At 36.7% G+C, this 26139-nt stretch overlaps 1 protein-coding gene and 1 pseudogene across 1 annotated transcript in view; one reads left to right on the forward strand and one right to left on the reverse strand.

Moving 5' to 3' along the window:
• Nucleotides 1–21021, forward strand: part of NAF1 (nuclear assembly factor 1 ribonucleoprotein) — a 35135-nt gene extending 14114 nt beyond the window's left edge. The window contains exons 4-8 of the mRNA XM_040237365.1: nucleotides 4370–4452; nucleotides 8577–8737; nucleotides 11573–11624; nucleotides 12605–12707; nucleotides 19802–21021. Coding sequence (XP_040093299.1) covers nucleotides 4370–4452; nucleotides 8577–8737; nucleotides 11573–11624; nucleotides 12605–12707; nucleotides 19802–20256 — 854 coding nt within the window. The 3' untranslated portion in view covers nucleotides 20257–21021. The remainder of the gene's footprint in view (nucleotides 1–4369; nucleotides 4453–8576; nucleotides 8738–11572; nucleotides 11625–12604; nucleotides 12708–19801) is intronic.
• LOC120861660 lies at nucleotides 17943–19028 on the reverse strand (annotated as a pseudogene).
• Nucleotides 21022–26139: the final 5118 nt, after the last annotated feature.

Genomic DNA, 26139 nt, shown 5'->3' on the forward strand with positions numbered 1-26139 from the left:
CAAAAACATTTTGTACTGAGGTATAGCCAGTTAACAGATGAACAGGGAAGGGACTCAGCCATTCATATACCTGTATCCATTCTCCCCCAAACGCCACTCCAACCCAGGCTGCCACATAACATTGAGCAGAGTTCCATGTGCTCTACAGTAGATCTTTGTTATCCATTTTAAATATAGCAGTATGTACATGACCTTCCCAAAGTCTCTAACTATCCTTTCTCCCCAGGCAGTCAGAAGTTTGTTTTCTAAGTCTGTAAGTCTCTTTCTGTTTTATAAGTAACTTCATTTGTATGATTTCTTTTTAAATTCCTCATATAAGGGATGACATATGACATTTCTCCTCTGTCTGACTTCACTCAGTATGACACTCTCTAGGTCCATCCAAGTTGCTGCAGATGACATTATTTCATTCTTTTTAATGGTTGAGTAATATTCCATTAAACATCTTTATCCATTTCTCTGTGAATGAACATTTAGGTTGCTTCCATGTCTTGGCTTTTGTAAACAGTGCTTCAGTGAACATTGGGATGCGTCCGTCTTTTTGGGCCATGTTTGTCTCTGGATATGTGGCCAGGAGTGGAATTGCAGGGTCATTGAAACCATGATTAAAAACCTCCCAACAAACAAAAGTCCAGGACATGACAGCTTCACAGGTGAATTTTATCAAACATTGAGAGAAGAGTTAAAACACCTATCCTTCTGAAACTGTTCTTTTCATCTTTTTTAAAATTGTCTTATCACTATTTTAAAAAATAAGTCTTACAATTTGGGAGATTGTTAATGAAAATTCCAATTACATGAAACTTTTTTATAAAAATCATAATTACTGAAACTCTACATGATTCTTGAGTCATTACATTTACTATCTTATGGTATTTAATAATATGCAAAAATAAATCAGAATGGTAATTTCTTAATTACATAGTATGAATCAACTGTTTATTGGACTTGATGTGTGTAGAAAAAGTTTAGGTAATAATGTTCATTCTCAAGAAAAAGAAAAGTAAATTATGTGATACATATGAAATAATGCTTTTTAAATATACTGTTTTGACTAACACATCCTAATAGACTAACAAAATTCTCACCCTGGTGGGAATAAAGATTAATGAATCAAACAGAGCATGTGCTGCTATTGAATATGCTTGTTACACACTCTGTTTTGAAAACTTGAAATGTAACATTATTTGGACATTTTACAAAAAAGAAAATAACATTAAATATCAGTCAGCTAGGTTGTGGTGATAGTTCTGTGTGGGTTTCACCATACGATCATGTTAAAATCTCTTATGTACTCTTTTCTTCAGTTCACAGTCTCTCAGTAGTGTCCGACTCTTTGTTACCCCATGGACTGCAGCACGCCAGGCTTCCCTGTTCATCACCAACTGCTGGAGCTTACTCAAACCCATGGCCATTGAGTTGGTGATCCCATCCAACCATCTCATCCTCTGTTGTCCTCTTCTCCTCCTGCCCTCAATCTTTCCCAGCATCAGGGTCTTTTCCAGTGTTTCAGTTCTTTGCATCAGGTGGCCAAAGTATCAGAGTTTCAACTTCAACATCAGTCCTTCCAGTGAATACCCAGGACTGATCTCCTTCAGAATGGACTGGTTGAATCTCCTTGCAGTCCAAGGGACTCTCAGGAGTCTTCTCCAACACCACAGGTCAAAAGCATCCATTCTTCGTCACTCAGCTTTCTTCACAGTCCAACTCTCACATCCATACATGACCACTGGAAAAACCATAGCCTTGACTAGACGGACCTTTGTTGGCAAAGTAATGTCTCTGCTTTTGAATATGCTGTCTAGGTTGGTCATAACTTTTCTTCCAAGGAGTAAGTGTCTTTTAATTTCATGGCTGCAATCACTATCTGCAGTGATTTTTGGAGCCCCCCAAAATAAAGTCTGTCACTGTTTCCATTGTTTCCCCATCTATTTCCCATGAAGTGATGGGACCAGATGCCATGATCTTCGTTTTCTGAATGTTGAGCTTTAAGTCAACTTTTTCACTCTCCTCTTACTTTCATCAAGAGGTTCTTCTTCACTTTCTGCCATAAGTGTGATGTTATCCAAGGTTATTGATATTTCTCCTGGCAATCTTGCTTCCAGCTTGTGCTTCATCCAGCAGTGTTTCTCATGATGTACTCTGCATATAAGTAAAATAGGCAGGGTGGCAATATACAGCCTTGATGTACTCCTTTTATGATTTGGAACCCATCTGTTGTTCCATGTCCAGTTCTAACTGTTGCTCCTTGACCTGCATACAGATTTCTCAGAAGACAGGTCACGTGGTCTGGTATTCCCATCTCTTTAGGAATTTTCCACAGTTTGTTCTGATTCACACAGTCAGAGGCTTTTATGTAGTCAGTAAAGCAGAAGATGTTTTTCTGCTGTTCTCTTTCTTTTTCGATCATCCAGCAGATGTTGCCAATTTGATCTCTGATTCCTCTGCCTTTTCTAAATCCTCCTCAAACATCTGGAAGTTCATGGTTCATGTACTGTTGAAGCCTGGCTTCAGGACTTTTGAGCATTACTTTGCTAGCATGTGAGATGAGTGCAGTTGTGTGGCATTGCCTTTCTTTGGGATTGGAATGAAAACTGACCTTTTCCAGTCCTGTGGCCACTTCTGAGTTTTCCAAATTTGCTGGCATATTGAGTGCAGCACTTTCACAGCATCATCTTTCAAGATTTGAAATAGCTCAACTATTGAAATCACCTCCACTAGCTTTGTTCGTAGTGATGCTTCCTAAGGCCCATTTAACTTCACCTTCCAGGATGTCTGGCTCTAGGCGAGTGTTCACACCATAATGGTTATCTGGGTCATGAAGATCTTTTTTGTACAGTTCCTCTGTGTATTCTTGCCACCTCTTCTTTATATCTTCTGCTTCTGTTAGGTCCATACCATTTCTGTCCTTTATTGTGCCCATCTTTGCATGAAATGTTCCTTTGGTATCTCCAGTTTCCTTCAAGCGATCTCTAGCCTTTCCCATTTTATTTTTTTCCTCTATTTCTTTGCATTGATCACTGAGAAAGGCTTTCTTATCTCTCCTTGCTATTCTTTGGAACTCTGCATTCAAATAAGTATATCTTTCCTTTTCTCCTTTGCCTTTTGCATCTTTTATTTTCTCAGCTATTTCTAAGTCCTCCTCGGACAACCATTTTGCCTTTTTGCATTTCTTTTTTCGGGATTGGTCTTGATCATTGTGTCCTGTGCAATGTTACAAACCTCTGTCCATAGTTCTTCAGGCACTTTTACCTTTCTATCAAATGTGAGGGTTTTGAATTAGGTAGTTTTAAATTTTCATGTGATTTGACTCTGGGAAATTCTGTCATTATTCAGTATCAGTCTTTGTCATCTTTATTCCAAAAGCAGATCTAGCTCAAAAATTGTTGCCCATTCCTTAGTGCATGTTCCAACTTAGAAGTAGTAAATCTTGAAATTAATTGGGATACAATTGAAAATCCTTGAATGGATTTTAATAATCAACTAATATTTCATTTTCCAAGTGGAGATGGCATTATCTGTGTAATGTGATGGAGTATTTTTGTTTATAGCTTTAATTTTCTAAGACTCTAGTGTATATGTGTGTCTGTGTGAATGTATATGTGTGTTTGTTTTCGTTTTGCTGTTGTAGATTTGTTAGTTTGACACTTGTGGCACTTAACAAGAACAGGAGAATGTGCTAGACTGGGGGGATACTGCTTTTTGTCTTTTTATTTATTTTTTTTAATTGGAAGGTAATTACAGTGTTGTAGTGGTTTTTGCCATGCATCTACATGAATCAGCCATGGGTGTACATGTGTCCCCTGTCCGGAATCCCCCACCCACCTCCTTCCCCATCCCATCCCTCAGGGTCGTCCCAGTGCACCTGGGAGCCACATTACTGGGAGCTCTATCATTCTCTTTATCTGTTCAGAGGAAAATATTTTTGTGAAGTCTTTAACTTTTTCACATATCGGTACGTAATCAGTACTTTTCAGAAAAGGATTTCTAGGGTGAGAAAGAAGACTAATTTCTTCTAAAACAGGAGTTATGTGACTAAATGTGATTATTATTTTTTGGATAAAAATTGCTTGAGAAAATGTACACAGCTTGATTTTGTTGACTTTTGACTAATGGGTAATTCCAGCTTTCTGTGAGATTTTTTACTTGAATCTTTTTTCCCAGAATTGTAGCTTTCGTATAAAAGAAAATAATGTAGAGTATATTTCCTTATGCTACTTGTTTATCCAGAAGGAATGGTTACCAAGGTATATTATCCCACCTTAAATTTCATTTTAAATTATGTGGAGATTAAAGCCTAAATTCTGATTTGAATTCTGCATTATCTTCTGATTAAATCTTGAAATAATCTATTTTGTTTTATTTTCAGTAATAATTGAATCTATGACTAACGTACCTCCAGTTAATGAGGAGACTGTAATTTTTAAAACTGATCGACAGGCAGCAGGAAAGGTTTGTAAAACAATACTCAAATCCTACTAATTACCCTTTTTCTTTGTTGATTGGATTTTCTGACTTCAGTATCTTAAGTGTATTAGTTTTAGTATGTGAGCAATCTAGAGCTCTCAAATTTTAGTACATTCCTGATTTTCTTCAGTAATTTGTGTCTGTCTGTAAATTGGTTTAATTTGTTGTTGTTGTATAGAATTTTTTCTCTGACAGTTGTCAGGTTCTTTGCCAGGCAGTGGGTCTGTATTTTGAATAAGACACAGTTCTTCCAGGTACTCAGTTGGGTGCAGGAGACTTTCCAATGCATAATAGTTCATAAACCTTTTTGCTTTCTGTGGCCTTTTGCATAGTGGCTCTAGAAACTTTTTAGACTTTGTCTTCCTCACTTGGAAGCTGAGAGTGGAATCTTTCAAATGGAAAAAGTTTTTGGTGACACCAGTAAAGTGTCACTGTAAGCACTTTCTGGAGAATTGTGAATATGTACTTAATCATAAGATTAAGTCCCTTTTAACATCCTTACATGCAGGGAAAAACCCTGCATGCTGCATGTCTGCATTTTACCCAACAGATATATAATTCTGAGTGGCCATTGGAGGACAGGAAATCTTCCAAGATGAAGAGTGTAAATATCAACCAAGTATTCTCTTTCTGGCAGCAGGGGCAGAGTTTTATTCACCTTGGGATATTCCACTGTGTATAGTTAGAGTCCTTTGTAGATTATATGGGCTAAGTAAATAAATATTGAGTTGATAACAATTGAGAAACCAGATGTTGTCTCTGGAGAACTTTTGGGGGTTTAGTTTTTCCTATTCCTAGATAAGCAACAGTTGACATCTTTTTTATTTTAAGAAATAGAATTAATTTGTGTTTAATCAGAAAAAAGCATTTATTTTAAATTACATTATTAGAGCAACTCACATAATTTTCCCTTTTCTGTGCCTTTTCCTGCTGTTCCGTTCTGACAGATTAGAAAGGGATCCAGCTTTTATGAGGGCCCTGCCACCCTGCACTGCCTACTTTTTAGGTTGACAGACTAATTTACCAAAATAAATGAGTCTCTTAGAACTGGAAAGCAATCAATGACAGAATTAATTGGAGTCCAGAGCTAATGCTTTTTGGCAATTTTTGAAAAAGTTTGTGAAGAGAAGAAAGACTTTAATACCTGAAGGGTGGTGTTGACTTTTCTCCCTTTCAAATTCCTAGGCTTAATACTTTTGTTTCAAGTATGGGTCTCAGTATTTTTGGTTCAGAGGAAGTACTGAAATACAGAATAAACTATTTACTGCTGATACCTTTGTAAGGGGCTAGGGAGAGTCTAGGGGCTTAGCCTGGGAAGCTGTTGAGAAAGAGGAGTGGAGGTGAGTGGAGATGGCTGGGGAGGGGAGCTCTTGAGCACAGGGATGCTGTTTTACCTCTTGGGGAGACCAAGGAGAAGAGGCTAGGGAAATGTACTTCCTGCTTTTCTGACTGAATTAAAATTGATTATTTCCATGATTCCTTTTATGACATCCTTCCTTTTCCCTCTCATTTTCAGTAACAGGAATAATCAGCTGCAGTGTCAGATACCTTCTGTATCTTTAAATTCACTGAAACTGTAAGGAAATAGAATTATCTTCATTTATTCAGAAATCACAATAGCTAACAAGGAGCAAAATGCAATGAATAACACAGGTGATCTGATTTTTTTTGCCTCCCTCCCATCTCCTTGTTTTCCACTGATTTAAAGGAGGGCAACTTCACATTTGAAATTCTGCCTTTTGCACTTTAATCCTAGAAATGATTGGTTCCTGTTGATAATTAATGAGTAAATTCCATTTTTAATGTTGAATTCTTATATTAGGGAATTTTTAAAACGTTAACAACTTATACCACCTATAAGTTGGATTTCTTGATCATTGTCTCTACATTTAGTTTTGAGCATTTGTTCGAGCGTTTGTTGTTTTTATTGTTTTTTGTTTTACTTTTTAACAAATGAGGACTTTTCAATCAGCAACTGAGGATATAATAAAATAGGTACTTTCATTGCAGTTGATTTAAATTGTTATTTGGAACGTTATTTAATAATTTGCATTAAGAGTTTTAGTAGTAATCATACTTTTGGCTTTGATAGTTCCATCCCTTACAAACTAGTTTTCAGGAATTCTGAAGTACAGAGATTTACAGATAAAGGTGTTCATTATGGCATCATTTCTGAACAAATTGGGAGCTTGTCTCAGTATTCTACAATATAAGATATGTTAAATTCTGCTAGATCTATAAAGGAGTGTTAAATAGCCACAGAAACTATATATTATGAAAAATATATTTAACATGAAAAAAACTCAAACTTTAGGCTTTAAAAGGGAACAGTAGATCAGTGGAACAGGATAGAAAGCTGGAAAGTAAGTTCATGCACTTGTGGTCAGTTAATTTACAATGAAAGAGGCAAGAATAGGCAATGAAGAAAAGACAGTCTCTTTAGTAAGTGGAAAATCTGGACAGCTATATGTAAAGATTGAAATTAGAACATTCTCTAACACCATGTTGCTAAAGTAAAGTCAGAATGGATTGAAGACCTAAATACAAGCCAAGATATGATGAAACTTTTAAAGGAAAACATGGGCAGAACCCTCTTTGACATAAATCACAGCAGTGTTTTTTTCGCTCTGTCTCCTAGGGTAATGGAAGGAAAGACAAAAATAAACAAAAGGGACTTGATTAAACTTAAAAGCTTTTACACATTAAAGAAAACTATAGACAAAACAAAAAACCTATAGACTGGAAGAAAATATTTGCAATTTATGCTACCAATTGGGATTAATTTCCAAAATACACAAATAGCTCATACAAGTCAATATCAAACAACCCAATCAAAAGTGAGCAGAAGACCTAAACAGACATTTTTCTAAAGACATACAGATGGCTAAGAGGCACATGAAAAGATGCTCAGTATCTCTAATTATTGGAGAAATTCAGGTCAACATATACACAATGGGATATTACTCAGCTATTAAAAAGAATGCATTTGAATCAGTTTTAATGAGGTAGATGAAACTGGAGCCTATTATACAGAGTGAAGTAAGTCAGAAAAACACCAATATAGTATATAAACACACATATATGGGATTTAGAAAGATGGTAATGATGACTGTATATACAAGACAGCAAAAGAGATACAGATGTAAAGAACAGACTTTTTTTTTTTTTTTAATTTATTTATTTTTTATTTTACTTTACAATTCTGTATTGGTTTTGCCATACATTGACATGAATCCACCACGGGTGTACATGCATTCCCAAACTCTGTGGGAGAAGGCGAGGGTGGGATGATTTGAGTGAGTAGCATTGAAACATGTATATTATCATATGTGAAACAGATCGCCAGCCCAGGTTCAATGAATGAGACAGGGTGCTCAGGGCTGGTGCACTGGGATGACCCTGAGGGATGGGATAGGGAGGGAGATGGGAGGGAGGTTCAGGATGGGGAACACATGTACACCTGTGGCTGATTCACGTGACTGTATGGCAAAAACTTCCACAATATTGTAAAATAAGTAGCCTCCAATTAAATATTAAAAGAAAAAAAAAAAAACTAGTGAGGTATTACCTCATACCAGTCAGAATGGCCATCACTAGAAAGTCTGTAGATAATAAACCCTGGTGAGGGTGTGGAGTAAAAAGAACTCTCTTTCACTGCTGGTGGGAATGTAAATTGGTGCAGCCACTATGGACAGTGGTATGGAGGTTCCTTAAAAATCTGTAGAGTTAGTGCATGATCCAGCAGTCTTATTTCTGAGTGTATATCCAGAGAAAACTATAATTTGCAAAGGTATATGTACGCCAGAGTTCATAGCAGCACTATTTACAGTGGTCAAAACATGGAAGCCACGCACATGTCCATTGATAGATAACTGGAATCTGAAAAATCACACACACACACAGTATTGCTTCTGTTTTATGTTTTTTTTTTTTTTTTTGGTCAGGAGGCTTGTGGGATCTTAACTTCCCAAACAGGGATTCAACCTGCACCCTCTGCATTGGAAGGTGAAGGCTTAATCACTGGACTGTCAAGGAAGTCCAATAGTACGAACTTTTGAAGTCCTTATTTTACTGTTGAAGGAGAACTTTATGTTTCTTCTCTTTTATAGATATTTGAGATATTTGGACCTGTTGCACATCCATTTTATGTATTACGGTTTAATTCTTCAGAGCATATTGAAAATAAAGGCATTAAAATAAAGGACACTATGTATTTTGCTCCATCAATGAAAGACTTCACCCAGTATATATTCACAGAGAAGCTTAAACAGTAAGTACTTTATTGGCATGTTACTTCTTTGCTTATCTAGTGTTTGTGTTTTAGAAGTAATTCTTAGTGATGTAGTTTCTTGCAGTTAAGATGATATCTGTCTTCCCAAGAGCTCATTTGTCTTCCTGGTAACATCTCTGAAAGCTACAGTTGTTATCAGGTTTTACAAGGTAGAGATCATTTGTATTTTTTGACCAAAATGACATGATCAACTGGTAAGAGCACATTTGGGCCATATACATTCTTTGAATTTTAATTCATTATCTTTTCCATTATATACTTTCCTGCATATATATGCTACAACTTTTCCATTGTAAAGAAAGATTTATTTGGATTGCATTCATAAGTTTCATTATTTAATGCAGCTTTATAATTCTTAAAAAGAAAATGAGTAAATTTTAGGTTGTTTATAAATTGTACATTTATAGAAGAACATTTATGTGTTGTGTATCAAGCTGCAATTAACAGAGTTGACTTAATCAGCAAACCAGTGGTCTCCATCCTATCTGTAAATGTATGATATCCTATGGTGTGTATCTGGTGATATTTCTTGTTCCACTGATGAACAGTATATTTGTCAGGTATAAATTTGTTGCCAGATGTTAGCTGTAGAGCTATTTTTATTAGATTTGTTATTATAATTACATAATTTTTGCACAAACCAGTGGCATATGAATTAAAATAGAATAACTTTTTCTGTAAATATAAATTGAATGCTTTGGAAAGCTGTAATAAATATGAACCAATAAAATGCTGTCCAGTTAGGAGTGGAGAAAAATACTGCAAAGGATTGGGGATGAGACCTTAAATCTGAAAAGATTTTGTACTCAGTTTGACACAAAAGTCCCTTTGAATAGTTGGAAACTTGAAATACAGGTGAAGCATTAGGAATTTGGTTTTTGCAGAAGATATCATGAGTAGTAACTTCGGTGCTTGTCAAGCCATGGTACCAGTCCCAGCTGGGAGAAGGCCTCTTTACCACTTACATACTAAATCCAGTCTGAGTTTTAATATTTGGAAATCTCTGAAATGAGATGAATATTTTGTTCCTGATAATTTGTTAAACTCATGTTTAAGAAAACACAGAAGTACGTACAGGAACTTAAGTTGTTCTTCAGGCTATGTAAGATTAATTTTTCTAAATAACCATTAACATGAAAGGTGAATTAAATATAGCAAAGTTATAAAAATTTTAATGTGCTTTAAAATCATGCCTTAAATAATTAGCATTTCGTTCTGTTTGAATATTAAGTTGTTGCTTTGGATATTTCATATATTAGCTTTTAAGGGGTAAAATACTTTAGCTTAAAATAGATAGGTTGATGAGATTTTTCTGAAGGTGTTTTTAGATAGATTTAGAAGGAATCTTTGTTCTGATTTGCAAGAACAAGAATTTTTGTCTTTTTTTGCAAAGAAAGAATAAGAAACTAAAGAATCGGGAAATTGAGCCCACTCTGCAGAAGCCCCGCCTGAAGAAGTCCATTCTGTTCTAGACTGCATTTTTTCTGTTGGTCAAGGGAACTCCTTTCCTTTGAGCTGGAGAAGTTGAACTTATCTCCAGCTTACCTGCTTTTAGTTGGGTTATTTTAATCTTAGCTTCCCATGAACTTACTCTTGTTAAAGGTGCTGTTGGAAATGTTGCTTAACTTACTCTTGTTAAAGGTGCTGTTGGAAATGGTGCTTGTTCTTTTGTTCAGTAGTTTTTGATTTTCTGTGGTAATGCCCCAGTTAGGGAACTTTTCCCATTTCTGTCTTTAGAAGATTTCATTCTTAGCTAACTGCAGGCCTTGAGATGGTATCCATGCAAAAAGGAGCCCTGGAGCTATGATAAATGCATGGGTAGAAGATAATAATTAAAAATGGGAAAAGTCATTGGTAAGGCTTTATGTATAACAACAGAATTCCAAATTAAAACAGTAGAGTAGACTCAGAAAAAAAGATTTCATGTTGTACGAACTCACAGATATCTGTAAATTGATTTTAATGGATTAATGGATTAATTCATTCCTGGGAGTTTCATTTATTTTTGAGATTTGGTGTCAAGCATTGAGGACATCTACTCCTAATACTTTGTATATTTTAATGTAATTGAATAACAAATATTGTCAAACTGTGAAATTGGGATCAAACAGACAGAATTAAAAATGAGCTGTCAGAAATTATAATATAATAGATCTATATGCTTTTGTTGGCCATAGAGTATAAAACTTTTCACCAGAAAGAGTTGGTGTCCTGTTGGATCTTTACAGCTTCTCCTCCCCAAACTCTAAATGCCTTTGTCTCACCCTCTGCTCTGAGAGTCACTCTCGGAGCAAGCCTTGCTTACTCATGGAGGATCATTGATAATTCTCAGGTGAATCGAGGAAGAAGCATTTCATGTTGTGATCTCTGTTGTTGAACCTATAAAGTCTTGCACAAGGAAATACCCCGTATTCCCTTTTTGTGTCCTTGGCACCTCGAACGTCTGATTGTGGTCTTGGATAGGTATTTACTTAAGGAGGTTTATGAGCTGAGCTCAGATATTACGAGGGTATCAGTCAGAGTCAGAGCACCTGGAGCTGCTGAAGAATTGCAGAACCACTTTGCCCTGCACAGCGTGGTGTCGGCTTCTCATTCTGATTCTCCACTCCTAATATATATGTGTGCTCTTCCCACATCTTCTTAAATAAAGAACAGAGAAATGAGCCTTTATTCTTTTCTCTTATTGTCTTATATATTGCAAATTAAGATTGAGCTTCGGTCTTTGCTTTTTTATTTTCCAAGCTATTAGGTTATAAGCACTTAACAGAATCTTAATAAGTACTTTGACCCTTTGACCTTTGTTTGTTACCCTAGGGATAGGGGATCAGATGCATCATGGAAGAATGATCAAGAACCACCACCAGAGGTAAGTGTCTTTTCACACAGTATTTGAGAAAGGAACAGGACTCAGTCTTATACATCCCTCATTCCTGACCTGAAGGATGTTCTCGAAACTGCTCACTAGTCACACTGCCTTCAGCCAGCCCACGTGCTCTCCCCTCCCTCCGATGCCTTTTATACCTCGCAGTTAATGTTTGTGGTCATTTCAGAAAAAAATATTTTCAGTCAGATTTTAATTACTCTCAGATTATCATTTTCCTTATAGTGTCCTGTTTTTTATCAATTTTGTTTATACCTGGTAAAGGCAAAATTATTATTTAAAACAATTTTTTTTAGTTTAGTAAATTCACCACATGGGACGTGAATACGTTTATTGATGGTACTTTTAATAAGCTACTTTTCTTTTGGAGGTAGAAAATAATTACAGTCTACCTACTTCTCCGTTTTTTATAGTATACTCACCTTCCTAAAAAGAGTGTTCTTTTTCTTGTCAGCAATAATATTTTACATTTCAAAGTAGCTTGATATATATGGTCTTTATTAAAACATGAAAATTACAGCAGTGAGTATATACATTCTTAAAAATAGCATGAATTTATACTTTTGCATTTTTATTTTATAAAACAAAAATACAATTATAAGAGAATTTTTTATGCACTCAGAAGTTCTGATGAAGTTTCTCAGTTTTGTAAATTCTTGATATTTATAGATTTAACTTTGGTCATTGTAGATTCTCAAGCAGTGCTAAAGGTTCATGATCTGTGTTAATTTGTGATTTTGCTGAAGCTGTGTGAGTCAGTGAATGCCCACTTAGAGGATTACTTAATCAGAAGCAGTCCTATTTTAGCATCCTCATTGCCACGGCGTTATGCCTTCTGATTTGTGTCATGTGTACATATATTAACTTTCAGGGTCACTTAAATAAGTGCTTTATTCTCTTTACTTCTGATAATGTACCATTGAATTGGTAAATGCATATGACATAAATCTATTTTTTCGTGTAAGGCCTTGGACTTCAGTGATGATGAAAAGGAAAAAGAAGCCAAACAGAGGAAAAAATCTCAGATTCAAGGTCGGAAAAAATTCAGATCTGAATTTAATGAACCTGGTGAGTTAAATGTAGAAAATGTGCATACATGTTAAGTCTCATCTGTTGTGTCTGACTTTTGTGACCCCAGGGACTGGAATCTGTTAGACTCCTCTGTTCATAGGATTCTCCAGGAAAGAATACTAGAGTGGGTTGCCATGCCCTCCTCAACATTCAGTCCTCTGTTGTCCCCTTCTCTTCTTGCCTTCAATCTTTCCCAGCCTTAGGGTCTTTTCCAATGAGTCAGTTTTTTACACCAGGTGGCCAAAGTATTGGAGTTTCAGCATCAACTTCAGTCCTTCCAATGAATATTCAGGACTGATCTCCTTTAGGATGCACTGGTTGGATCTCCTTGCAGTCCAAGGGACTCTCAAGAGTCTTCTTCAACACCACAGCTCAAAAGCATCAATTCTTCAGTGCTCACTGTTCTTATAGTCCAACTCTCATATCCATACGTGACTACTGGAAAAACCATAGCCTTGACTAGACGGACCTTTGGTGGCAAAGGGATGTCTCTGCTTTTTAATATGCTGTCATAGCTTTTCTTCCAAGGAGCAAGCATCTTTTAATTTCATAGCTGCAGTCACCATCTGCAGTGATTTTGGAGCCCCCAAAAATAAAGTGGCACTGTTTCCACTGTTTTCCCATCTATTTGCCATGAAGTAATGGTATCGGATGCCATGATCTTAGTTTTCTTAATGTTGAGCTTTAAGCCAGCTTTTTTACTCTTCTCTTTCACTTTCATCAAGAGGCTCTTCAGTTCTTTTTTTTCTGCCCTAAGGGTGGTGTCATCTGTATATTTGAGGTTATTGATATTTCTCTCAGCAGTCTTGATTCCAGCTTGTGCTTCATCCAGTCCAGCATTTTTCATGATGTACTCTGCATATAAGTTAAATAAGCATGGTGACAGTATACAACCTTGATGTACGCCTTTCCCTATTTGGAACCAATCTGTTCCATGTCCAGTTCTAACTGTTGCTTCTTGACAGGTTAGGTGGTCTGGTATTCCCATCTCTTAAAGAATTTTCCACAGTTTGTTGTGATCCACAGAGTCAAAGGCTTTGGCGTAGTCAATAAAGCAGAAGTAGATATTTTTCTGGAACTCTTGCTTTTTTGATGATCCACCGGATGTTGGCAATTTGATCTCTGTTTCCTCTGCCTTTTCTAAATCCAGCTTGAACATCTGGAAGTTCACAGTTCACATACTGTTGAAGCCTGGCTTGGAGAATTTTGAGCATTACTTTGCTAGCATGTGAAATGAGTGCAGTTCTGTGGTAGTTTGAGCATTCTTTGGCACTCCTCAGTGTAGTATATAGTATTTTTAATCTTCATTTACATCTGTATAAATTGCTCAGTAATAAAACTGAGGGAGCTGTCTAGGAGTTTTCTTGTACTTTCGGGCATCTGCCAGCATTGGAGGCATCACACAGCATGAGGTGGGGTGTGGTAGGAGAGGCACGAGGGACACTTGGCTGGTTTTCAAGCTTGAGGGTGTAAAAAATGGCCCCTTGGGGTAAAAAGTAAAAGAATCATTTGTGCTTATCAGTCCTTTTTTTTTTTTTTTCCAAGAAACCTGTTTGCTTCCATTTTTAGAGTTAAATGATATGGTGCTTAAGGTAAAATCAAGGTGTTTTGTTAGCTGTTGACACCAATGCAGTCACAGAAGAAGGTCCTCATGTTGCCTTGTTATATCCACACCCACTTCCTTTCTTCTTCCGTTTCCTCAGCTCCCGACAGCCACTCATCTGTGTGCCATTTCTGTGATATATTTTGTCTTGTCAAGAATGGTTTATATAAATTATCAGTTGGGTTTTGTTACTGAGCATATTTTTCTGGAGATCATCTAGATTGTTGTATGTATTAAGTTTGTTTTCATTCCAGGGTGGTGTTCTGTGGTATGAATATACCGCAGGTGTTTTAACCATTCATCCATTTAAGGACATTTGTGTTGTTTACAGTTTTGGGTTTTATGAATAAAGCTGCTTTATACATTTGTGCACAGATTTTTATGTGAACACAAATTTTCACATTTCTCTGGGATAAATGTCCAAGAGTACAGTTGGATTATATAATACAGTTGACAAGTGAGCAACTTTGGGGTAAGGGGCACTGACATCCCCCTCCCTTCCACACAGTTGAAAATCTGAGTGACTTAAAGTTGGCCCTCTGTTCCCATCGTTATACATCCGTGGATTCAGCCAACCATGGATTATATAGTATGTTTTTATTGAGAAAAATCTGCTTAAAGGTGGCCCTATGCAGTTCAAAGCTGTATTATTTAAGGGCCCACTGTAGTTCCATGTTTAGTTTCTTGAGAGCCTGTCATATTGGTTTTTTTTGTGTGTGGCTTTACCACTTCACATTCTTGTCCCTAGTTTCCCAGTTTGTCTGCATTCTCACAAGCATTTGTGATTGTCATCATTTTTTATTTTATCCATTCTAATAATATGTAGGGCTTCCCTGGTGGCTCAGAGGTTAAAGCGTCTGCCTCTAATATGGGAGACCTGGGTTCGATCCCTGGGTTGGGAAGATCCCCTGGAGAAGGAAATGGCAACCCACTCCAGTATTCTTGCCTGGAAAATCCCATGGACGGAGGAGCTTGGTGGGCTACAGTCCACGGGGTCGCAAAGAGTCGGACACGACTGAGCGACTTAACTTAGTTAAGTATGTAATGATACGTAGTTGTGATTTTAACTTGCATTTTCCTAATGGCTAGTGATATTGACCAGCTTTCTATGTGCTCATTTGCTGTCTATATCCCTTCAATGCTTTTTTGTTCATATTGTGCCCACTTTCTAGTTGTATTTCTGCTTTACTCTTGAGTTATGAGAGTTTATATTTAATTGCTAATATTTCTTTAGCTTGAGTTTTCATCGTTATAAAGGAGCTTTGCAGAATGAAATTTTTTGTTTTGATGAAGCCCAGTTTATCTGCTTTTCTTTGATAGAGTCTGAGAATTCCTTTCCTAGACTTACATTCCAAAGATTTTATCTTTTTTATTTCCTAAAAGTTTTCATAATTATTTTTAGCCATTTTAATTCCTTTGCTTTTCCATATGACTTTTGAAATCAACTTCCCTATATTGACAGAAAGTCTTGCTTGGATTTTGATAGAAATTGGATTGAACCTGTGTATTGGTTTGGAGAGAACTGATGTCTTAACTGGATTGAGTCTTCCATTCCACAAACATGGTATACATCTCCATTAATTTAGATTTTTTTAAAAATTTCTTTAACCAGCATTATGTAGTTTTCACAATGCAAGTTCTGTACATCTTTTTGTTAGATATATACCTGAGTATTTCAGTTGGGGGAAATCATTGTAACTGCTTTTGCATTTTTAATTTGTGTTCATGTGTTCATTTCTAGAATATAGAAATAATTATTGTTTGTATGTTTAGCTTGTGTCTTGTGACTTTGCTGAACTCATTAGTTCTAGGAGTTTTTCTCCTGAGATTTCAATGTAGACAGTTATGTCAGTGGCAAATAGAAATAGTGTTTGTCTTTTCCCTCCCAATCTGTATGGTTTTCTAGTTCTCTTTTGTTTCTGAACTGGCTGTAACGTCTGGCACTATATTCAGTAAATATGTTTTATTCCTGATCATAGAAGGAAACATTCAGTATTTTACCATTAAGTATAATATTAGGTATAGGGTTTCTGTAGGTGTTCTTTATCAAGTTGAGGAAGTTTCTGTCTAGTCTTCTGTCTAGTCTTCCTAAATGTTTTTTCAGAAATCGTGAATAATAATTTTGACAATTGTTTTTCTGCATTGATTGATGATATCACATGACTCCTTCATTAACTTGTTAATAAAGTAGATTACATTGGTTTTAGAATATTGAATGAGCATCACTGGAATAAATCAGTTAGCCGTGGTGTGTAATTCTTTGTAAATATTGCTGAATTTTGCTTATATTTTAATAAGGATTTTTATGTTTATATTCATGAGAGGTATTGGTCTAGTTTTCTTTCAGACTATTTTTAACTGGTTTTATTGTCAGCAGAGTAGCTTCATAAAAATGAACTGAGATTTTCTTTTTTGTTATACTTGAAAACATTATGTAGACTTGCTGTTAATTTTTTTATATTTGGTAAAAAAATCTCCAGTGAACCACTTCAGACTGGAGATAGCTTTTTGGAGAGACTTAATTACAAATTCAGTTTACTTAATAGTTTACTTACTTTTCCATGTTGGATAGGTTATAGTAGCTTTTATTTTTCAATGAGTTGGTCCATTTCATCTAATTTGTCAAATTATGTATGTAGAGTTGGTTTGCAAGATTGTCTTCATTTTGATGTCTTTGACATTGATCATTTGTGACTTGTATTTTTTCAGTTTTGCTTAGAAGATAGCAAATTATATTGATCTTTCACAGAGCCAATTCTTTGTTATTGATTTTAATTTATTATTTTTCTATTAACATTTGCATTCTTTTAACTCTCTATCATTAACTTTCTACTGCTTGCTTTGAGTTTATTTTGTTTTGGTTTTTATAGGTTCTTAAGGTGGGAGTTTATGTTATTAAAGACTTTACTTCTTGAATCTGTTCCATGGATACGGATACATTTTATTTATTGTGTTTAGCTTAATGTTTCTTTGTTTATATTCCTCTTGACACAGTCTCTTGGACCAATGGATTATTTAGAAGAGTACTATTTAGTATTTTCTCTATCCTTAATGATTTTCTGTCTAGTTGTCTTGTCAGTTGTTGAGAGAGAGCATGTGGTTGGTGCATACACATTTAAGATGGCTAAATCTTCTTGGTAGGTCAATGATCCCTTTATCATAAAATGTCCCTATTCTGAAGCTTATTTTATCTGATATTAATATAATTAGTTATATTGCATATTGTAGCTTGTTCCATTCTCTTACATTCAATGTGACTATCACTTGAAATAAGCTTTTTACAGACTATAGTTGTTTTCTAATCCACTCTGCCAACTACTGTGTTTTGATTGGTATATTTAGACCATTTATATTTATTGTAATTATTGATATGTTTGAGCTTAAATCTGCCCTTTTCTGTATTCTTTCTAATTTTTATTTCTCTGTTGTCTTTCTTCTGCCTTCCTGTGGTTGTAAATTGTTTTAGAATTCTCTTTGCATTTGTCTACAGTGTTGATTGTATGAATATAGCTTTTTCAGTGGTTGGTTTAGGTCTTTAATTATCACAATCTACTGTTGTTGTTTTACCAGCTAGAGTGCAATCTATGACCATGAATTTTAAATCATAACTAGGCTCAAACACAACTTTATTAGTCAAAATTGCAACTGTTACAATGAACACATTTTGCCAACTAGAAGAAACAAGTTTGTTTATTCCTGTAACATAAAAATCTGTCCTTTGGGATTCAACAAACTCTCGGAAAGCATTTTCTGCCTTGTGCTATGGAAGCATTTTCCGTGCAGAAAGTTGTTGAGCTACTTGAAGAAGTGGTCCTCAGTTGGCGAGAGGTTTTTTGAATATGGTAGATGAGGCAAAACTTCATAGCACAATTCATTCAACTTTTGAAGCATTGGTTGTGTGACATGTGGTTGGGCATTGTCGTGGATAAAAATTGGGCCCTTTCTGTTGACCAGTCCTGGCTGCTAGTGTTGCGATTTTCAGTGCATCAGTTCGATTTGCTGAGCATACTTCTCAGATGTAATGATTTCACTGAGATTCAGAAAGTTGTAGTGGATCAGACCGACAGCTGACCACCAGACGGTGACCATGACCTTTTTTTGGTGCAGGTTTGGCTTTGGGAAGTGCTTTGGAGTTTCTTGGTCCAGCCACTGAGCTGATCATTGCCAGCCACTGTGTAAAATCCACTTTTCATCGCATGTCACAATTTGACTGAGAGATGGTTTGTTGTTGTTGCATAGAATTAAAGAAGATAACACTTCAAAACAATAATTTTTTTTGATTTTCAGTCAACTCGTGAGGCAGCCACTTACTGAGCTTTTTCATCTTTCCAATTTGCTTCAGATGTCAAATGACCATGGAATGGTTGATACTGAGTTCTTTGGCAACTGCTTATACAGTTGTTAAGAGGATCAGCTTTGATGATCCTCGGTCATTGTCATCTTCCAATAGCCAGCCACTGCACTTTTCATCTTCAAACCTCCTTTGCAAAACTCCTTGAACCACCACTGCACTGTCCATTAGTAGTTGTTGGGCCAAATGCATTGCTGATGTTGCAAGTTGTCTCCGCTGCTTTATGACCCATTTTGATCTCGAATAATAAAATTCCTTGTATTTGCTTTTTGTCAAACATCATTTCTGCAGTCTAAAATAAATATAAACAGCAAATAATAAGTCATTAGGGAAAAAACATAAAGTGAGAAATATGCATTTAATGATGTATAACATAATCACATTTATTTAAGAATGTATTCCAATGTGAAATGGCAAAAGTTCACAATGCAAAACCACAGTCACCTTTGCACCAACCTAATATGTTGTTTTGTTCTTTCGGGGAAAGGAAGGAGGTTGCATTATTACTGTTTACATCCAGGTGAGTATAAGAGTTAAACTTTTCTTTTTAGCTTCAGTTGACATCTGAGCCTGGGGCTGTCTCATTACTGCTGGGTACAGGCAGGCCTCCTCTTGTGTCTGCTGAATGTAAGAGTGCCTCATTACTGCTCCTGACACTATTGGGGCTGGCCTTGTTATGCTGGGCAGTGATGAATGTCCTCACTCTCCTGGGTTTTCTCTGACTGCACCGCAAATGCAAGAAGTGGAGGAAGGTACTTAGGGGGTTATTGCCAGTAGAGACAAAAGTCTATGTTCCCCATGTGATCTGCATTGTCATTGAGGGGACGTGCTGACTGGCTCCCTGCTCAGCCTCTTTGACCACCTTTGAGCGTGGGTGGAAGTGGTGTCCAGTTTTCTTTGTGGTGTTTGGCTGAAGTCAAGTGGTTATTGTCTCAAAGTTTTGTCTTGATAAACTTTCCCTCTCCTGATCCTCTCACCTTTAGGATTCATTTAAAGTTGATCATTTTAAGCCTTACAAAATTATAACTACTGTAAGAAATACTAGAAGTTAAATAAGGCATTCTTGAAATTTTAAACACTGTTTTTTGATGTATGAAAATTAATTTTAATTTTGTCTTTATGCTCTTTCCTTCAAAGGTGAAGATTTTGCAGAAGTACATCACAATTGGAATGTTCATAGCTCTGCTTCAGAGCATTCCAAAGGATATCACAACAGAGAATTCACAAGAGGATTTTCCCAGGGTAGATATCCTCGATCTTGCCCTGGCAGGCTCCCCCCTTCACAGTTTTATAACGCAGAACGCATGGTCCCTCAGGATACTTCAGGATTTGCGCCACAGATCCAGGATAGCCCCATGATACCACAGTATCCCTTCCCTCCTCCAGGGTTTGACATACATAACTTCTCTCTCCCTCCCCCACCACCCCCGCCACCTGCCTCTGCAAACATGGGCTGGGCTGCCCCTGCTGTGGCCCCTCACCCGATAATCCCCCTGCCCTACTCCCTAGCCCCACCTCCGCCCCCCCCACCCTTGCCTCCACCCTCCTCTTCTGGAGATGGTAATTCTGCTCATTTTGGACCTTACTATTAGGTTGATGTATGCGTTCCTCAAAAATATGGACTTTTATATACACACATGCATATATATGTGAAAGCATTTTTTAAAAAGAGATTATAGAGCTAGATTTTTAAAGCATTGTAAATTAAAAATTAGTTCCTTCAGTTGTAGGTTGATATATATTGTAACCTTTATGAAAATTTAATGTTAAACTTGTAGCGGGGAATCTAATTATGTAATATTTAATTAATACTTTGAACCTTGCCTAATTAAATAGTATGCCTCAATCTAATAATCTGGGGGCACCTTTCATCATGGATTAAAATATATTGACCATACTGATTATATTCTTGGTATATCTGAAAATAAAATGTTAAGTTCTATTGAGAGCCTTTAAAATAAACTATTTTTATAAATATATTTTAAAAATTGACTCTGGTTGTAAATGCAGTTTACCAATAAATTAAAATGTACTTTAAAAAAAAAATGCAGGTGAAAGGTACAGAGAAGAAAAGTGTTATATCTTGGCAGAAGTCATGTGTATAATTAAAGTTAATATTTATTTATTTTGCATTGACAGGCTTTCCATTATCTGTGCAGATTTTCATTATTCAGGCATGATACAGTAAACTTTACTGTTTAACTGCTTAAAGAGACACACAGAGTATTCACAGTAAAATGCATTATTCATTCACAGTAATGTGCATTTACCAACAGCAAGGAGACTTGTGTGTCCATATGGATTTCCCAGATTCTTAGATGCCTGGCACAGATTAAGTGCTTAAGAAATAAAATCTATTATGAATGTTATTTCACATGATTAGGTACTCATGAAACATAAGTGTAAGGAAATCTTAGAATTTTAGAGATAGAAGAGGCTTTAGAAGTAGCCTAGAAGAGTCCTAATTTAATAACCTTGGAGCAGCCTAAGGACTCTAGAGAAGTCAAGTCTAAGGTTGCCAGTGAGGCAGCAAGAAGATAAACTGAATTCTGATCTTCAGACCTGTACTTTATATTAAATTGGTGTTTTCCAATCTTTCATTCCTTGGCAGTCTTAGAAAAATAATACTTGTTTGCTGGTTAGGGTAATCTGGTAATTTATCACAAGCGTGTGGATTCTAGTTGCAGGTCCCCATTTTCTTCCCCCTCCCCCCCTTCCACCCCCAAGGGCTGAGGAGACTCTTCAGGGTTCTTGGGTCATGAGATGAGAGGTTCCTGCTTTGGTGGTAACACTGGCTTAAACATGTGTTGTATTTCATGTTTCTTTTTTGAAATGTTATTGCAGCTTCTGTTTAGGAGTTGCCTTTATGGATCACAGCAGTCTTACAGCATAGTAGAGACACAGTCTTCTTTTGGTTGATGAAATATTTTTAAGAGTTACGTGAGGCTATATCTAAAAGCACTGAGGAAACCCCATAACGGAAAGAGTGAGATGTTGCCATCCAGTTACAACAAGTTAGTGAGCTGTTATAATCACCAAGGCATGTAAAAAATCTTTAGACCTCTGTTTAAAAGTAGACTGTAGATATTGACAATATCTCTTTAATACCTGAAGAAACTTGGAGCTGAGTGATACCATTTGATTTCTGCTTTCAATTAAGCTGCTACCTTAAGCACTTAGGTCCAACTTGCCTTCCTCCCTATACTTATTTCAAGGCCTTTGAACTTCAGAAATGACCTAAGCTTTGAATGATTTATTGAAAGTGCACATTCTTGGATTTTATCCCAAGATTCAAATTCAGTAGATCTGAGATAAGATCTAGGAAACCACTTGTAACAGGTACCCCCAGGTGATGAATTTCAGGATTTCTCCTTAGTCTGTGTGGATTTCAGGGTATATGTCTATTGCAACTTCTATGCCCTTCACTCTGGACTGAAGGGAATTCTGTTTAGGGTGGTAGTGAGGGTGTGAAGGGAGTTGGGGAAGAAGAGAGAAATAAAACTGGCTGCTTGTGAATTGTTCATGACATCTTACTCACTTGGTTCTCAGTTATATATATATATATATATATATATTTAGCTGTACACATCTTTGGAGTTTAAGAGGAGGAACCCAATTTTGGAAAAAAGATTACAATTTTCATCGTCTTAATCTTAGGGTGCTGCTTTTAAAATCATATGGTCCTAAATCCTTAAATTACTAGCCAATATAAATACTTAGAATATTCTTCACATGCCATTTGTCATCTGAAATAGGCTATTCCTTATATAAGCCTTTTTCTACAATGAAATAGATTGTCATTCACATGATAGCATACAGATAATGCTTTTGCATGTCTGTGTGTGTTGGTTGCTCAGTCTTGTCTGACTCTGCAACACATGGGCAGTAGCCTGCCAGGCTCCTCTGTCCGTGGGATTTTCCAGGCAAGAATACTGGAGTGGGTTGCCATTTCCTTCTCCAGGGGATTTTCCTGACCCAGGATTGAACCCGAATCTCCTGCATTGCAGGCAGATTCTTTACCATCTGAGCCATCAGGGAAGCCTTTTGCATGTCTAGTTATAAATAATGATAAAATGAAATTAAAATTATAGCCTAAGCTAATGTTTATTTTATTAGATGAGTAACTGTCTTTCTCCTCCTCGTTTCTTTAATGGAAAAGATAGTGAAGTCCTTGGTAACTGGATGACTTGTTCTCATGTTAGAAATAAAGACTGAAAGAATTGGGTTGAGACTCTAGTGTAGACCTAGAATAGGAGGTACTGTACAGAACTTTGCAAAACACATTTCTCAGAAGCCTTATGGTTAAGTCATAAATTTAAGTTCTAAAATGCCCCCATCCTGCTGTGTAACTGAATGATTAGTAGGCCCTAGTTGTCATACCAGTTGGATACACTGGCGGAGCCTGTGTACAGGGGTCTCAGCTTTGCGAACGTTGAAGACTATGGGGTGCTTGCTCTTCCCTCTTTCCCTTCCCCTCTTCCCACCGATTCCTTCTGACTTGTTACTCCCTACCCTCCACCCCTGCCTCGTCTTGTGCTACTCTTCTCCTTGCTTGTGTAGAGTTGGTGAAACTCAAGTACGTTAAAATTTCAAGACATAGGAAAAGAGTAGAGGGACTTCCTGGAGGTCCAGTCGTTAAGACTTTGCCTCCCAGTGCTGGGGGTGTGGGTTCAGTCCCTGTTCAGAGAGCTGAGATCCCACATTCCCGCAGCCAAAAAGCTAAGAACATAACACAGTGATGTAACCAATTCAATAAAGACTTAAGTAAATAATAAGTAGAAACTTGAGTTCCAATCTATAATTTAATACTATTTGATTTAAAAAAAGAAACGGTATTTAAAATCCACATATGCTAAAAATCTTAGTGTTTCTTAAGTTTTCTTCAGGATTTTGGGAGGGAGAAAATCTTGGACATAATGTATCATTTAGGTATATTCTATTTCGGCAATAATTGGCATTTGCTTTCAATACTATGAATTTAAACATTTAATGATTAACCAGTTTAATCCTGTTATTGAGATATGATTCTTTTTCCATCTGTGCTACCAGGGAAGCTCAAGGGAAAATAAATATGTTGTTAAACACTAGGTCTTTTTAAGAAAGGAATTAAAAACTAGATGAATGTTCTGTAGAGTCAGTTTGTATGTCATGACAATATGTGTTCATAAAATCTTTCTGACATTGCCTATTTGATTCCAATCAATAAACTCTCAGGTCTATAAAAAAAAAAATAGGCAATAGAATGAATGCAAGCTGGAAAATAAAATGATTATGAGAAATTGTGCAGTTATGTTGCAGGTACTCTGATTTAATACAGTCTATATTTATGACAATACATTCAGGGTAAAAGCAACAGCAGTACACATTTGTGTCCTTTTCTGCAGATAAATTGCCCTTATTCCAAAAGCCTTACTCATCAAGCTGACCCAGCCAGATCCTAAATTTATGTAGCGATTATGTTCCAGAAAACCATGGAAACATTTACTATCCTGTTCTGAAATTAAAGTTGAGAAATACCTTCTTAATACCACCTATCAGGCCAAAGTACTTGTTTTGAGCTACTAGCAGCGATAAAATTATCTCTCATCTTTGACTCTGCACTCTAGACATGTACAATTACTTAGTGTTCTGGAAATGAGGTACACAGTTGTGTATCAAATGGTAAAATAATGAAAATAGCCAATGAGAAGTTTCTTCTGCACATTCAATAAAGAAGTATACTTAATTATATTCTATATGTGTACTTACAAATATATACATTTGAAAGCTAGTATAAAAGCCTGATTATTATGCATATTTTAGTTCAGTACCTTTTATTTCTACTCATAAGGTTGATGAAATGGGAATAAATGTTACATTGACTTATTTTGTAGTTGCACTGTAACATGCCCCAGAAAGAGCAAACTGTCATGATACGGTAAAAGCTTATTATTTACATTGAAAATACAAGGGCTAAACATTGTTTCTAACACAAAATATGGCCCAAATAGTGGGACAGCTACAAAGGAATGAAACTTTTTAGCAGAGAATCCTTATTAAAATGTGATATATAGATGATGGTGGTCTGTAATGTTTAGATGGTAGAAGTGAACTAATACGTTCTCAGTATCCATAGCCACTGGCAGAACCATTGCTGCAGCTCTTGAAGCCTTTCACGTGTGCTCCTGTGACACGGGAGGGGTGCTCTTCCCCATCGCACCACTCTCCAAATGTCTGCTTGACCACGCATCGTGCAGTGCTTTGTGTCAGGACATGGCAAGCCTCGGGTGTGCCAGCTGTCGTAGTGGCTGATTGATTCAAAGAAAATGATTAATTTTCTTTAATAGCAGTTTGGTTTTTGACCAGCTGTAATTCCTGGTGGTTGTTCAGTCACTAAGTCGTGTCCCACTCTGCATCCCCGGGGACTGCAGCACACCAGGCTTCCCTGTCCATTATCTCCCAAAGTTTGCTCAAACTCATGTTCGTTAAGTTGGTGGTGCTATCTAACCATCTTATCCTCTGTTCACCGCTTCTCCTGCCCTCAGTCTTTCACAGGATCAGGGTCTTTTCCAGTGAGTTGGCTCTTTGCATCGGGTGACCAGAACATTGGAGCATCAGTCCTTCCAATGAGTATTCAGGGTTGATTTCCTTTATGATTGATTGATTTGATCTCCTTGCTGTCTAAGGAACTCTCAGGGGTATTTTCCAGCACCATAGTTCAAAAGCATCAGTTCTGTGGCACTCAGTCTTTATGGTTCGACTCACATTCATACATGACTACTGGAAAAACCATAGCTTTGTACAGACCTTTGTCAGCAAAGTGATGTCTCTGCTTTTTAATAATTCCTGGTACTATATATTTATTGCCAGTATCATAATTTCAAAATAAATTCTGCCCAGCAAAATTAGGGTTTTCAAATACAAGGGCAGAAGAAAATTATTATAGGCATTAACTAATGCATTCAGATACTGGTTGAAATCTATGAAATTGCCTACAAAATTCATTTGGTTCAATCTAATATATGGACTCTAGAATGTGTTACTTCCCACATTTATTTTTCTCCAGTGAGGATCTCCCTGTCCCATATCCTACAGGACACATTTTAGAAACACTGTCACAGATGTTCACTGGGGAAGCTCATGATGGAGCACATTTCTCAGATATACCTGGTCTTGGTAAGACAATTTATTGAAGTTACAGCTGATCCTGGAGTCTGGCAGTAATGTTAAATACTTTGTATTAGGCTAGGAAATCACTATTTAATATAGACTCTTTGGTTCTTAACCTGTTCACACGCCCTGTCCCCTACAGTGTACTGCTGCTGCTAAGTCGCTTCAGTCGTGTCTGACTGTGCAACCCCATAGACGGCAGCCCACCAGGCTCCCCCGTCCCTGGGATTCTCCAGGCAAGAACACTGGAGTGGGTTGTCATTTCCTTCTCCAATGCGTGAAAGTGAAAGTTAAGTTGCTCAGTCGTGTCTGACTCTTAGCAACCC

This window comes from Oryx dammah, unplaced genomic scaffold (assembly GCF_014754425.2).
Source record: "Oryx dammah isolate SB20612 unplaced genomic scaffold, SCBI_Odam_1.1 HiC_scaffold_3, whole genome shotgun sequence".
NCBI lineage: Eukaryota > Metazoa > Chordata > Mammalia > Artiodactyla > Bovidae > Oryx > Oryx dammah.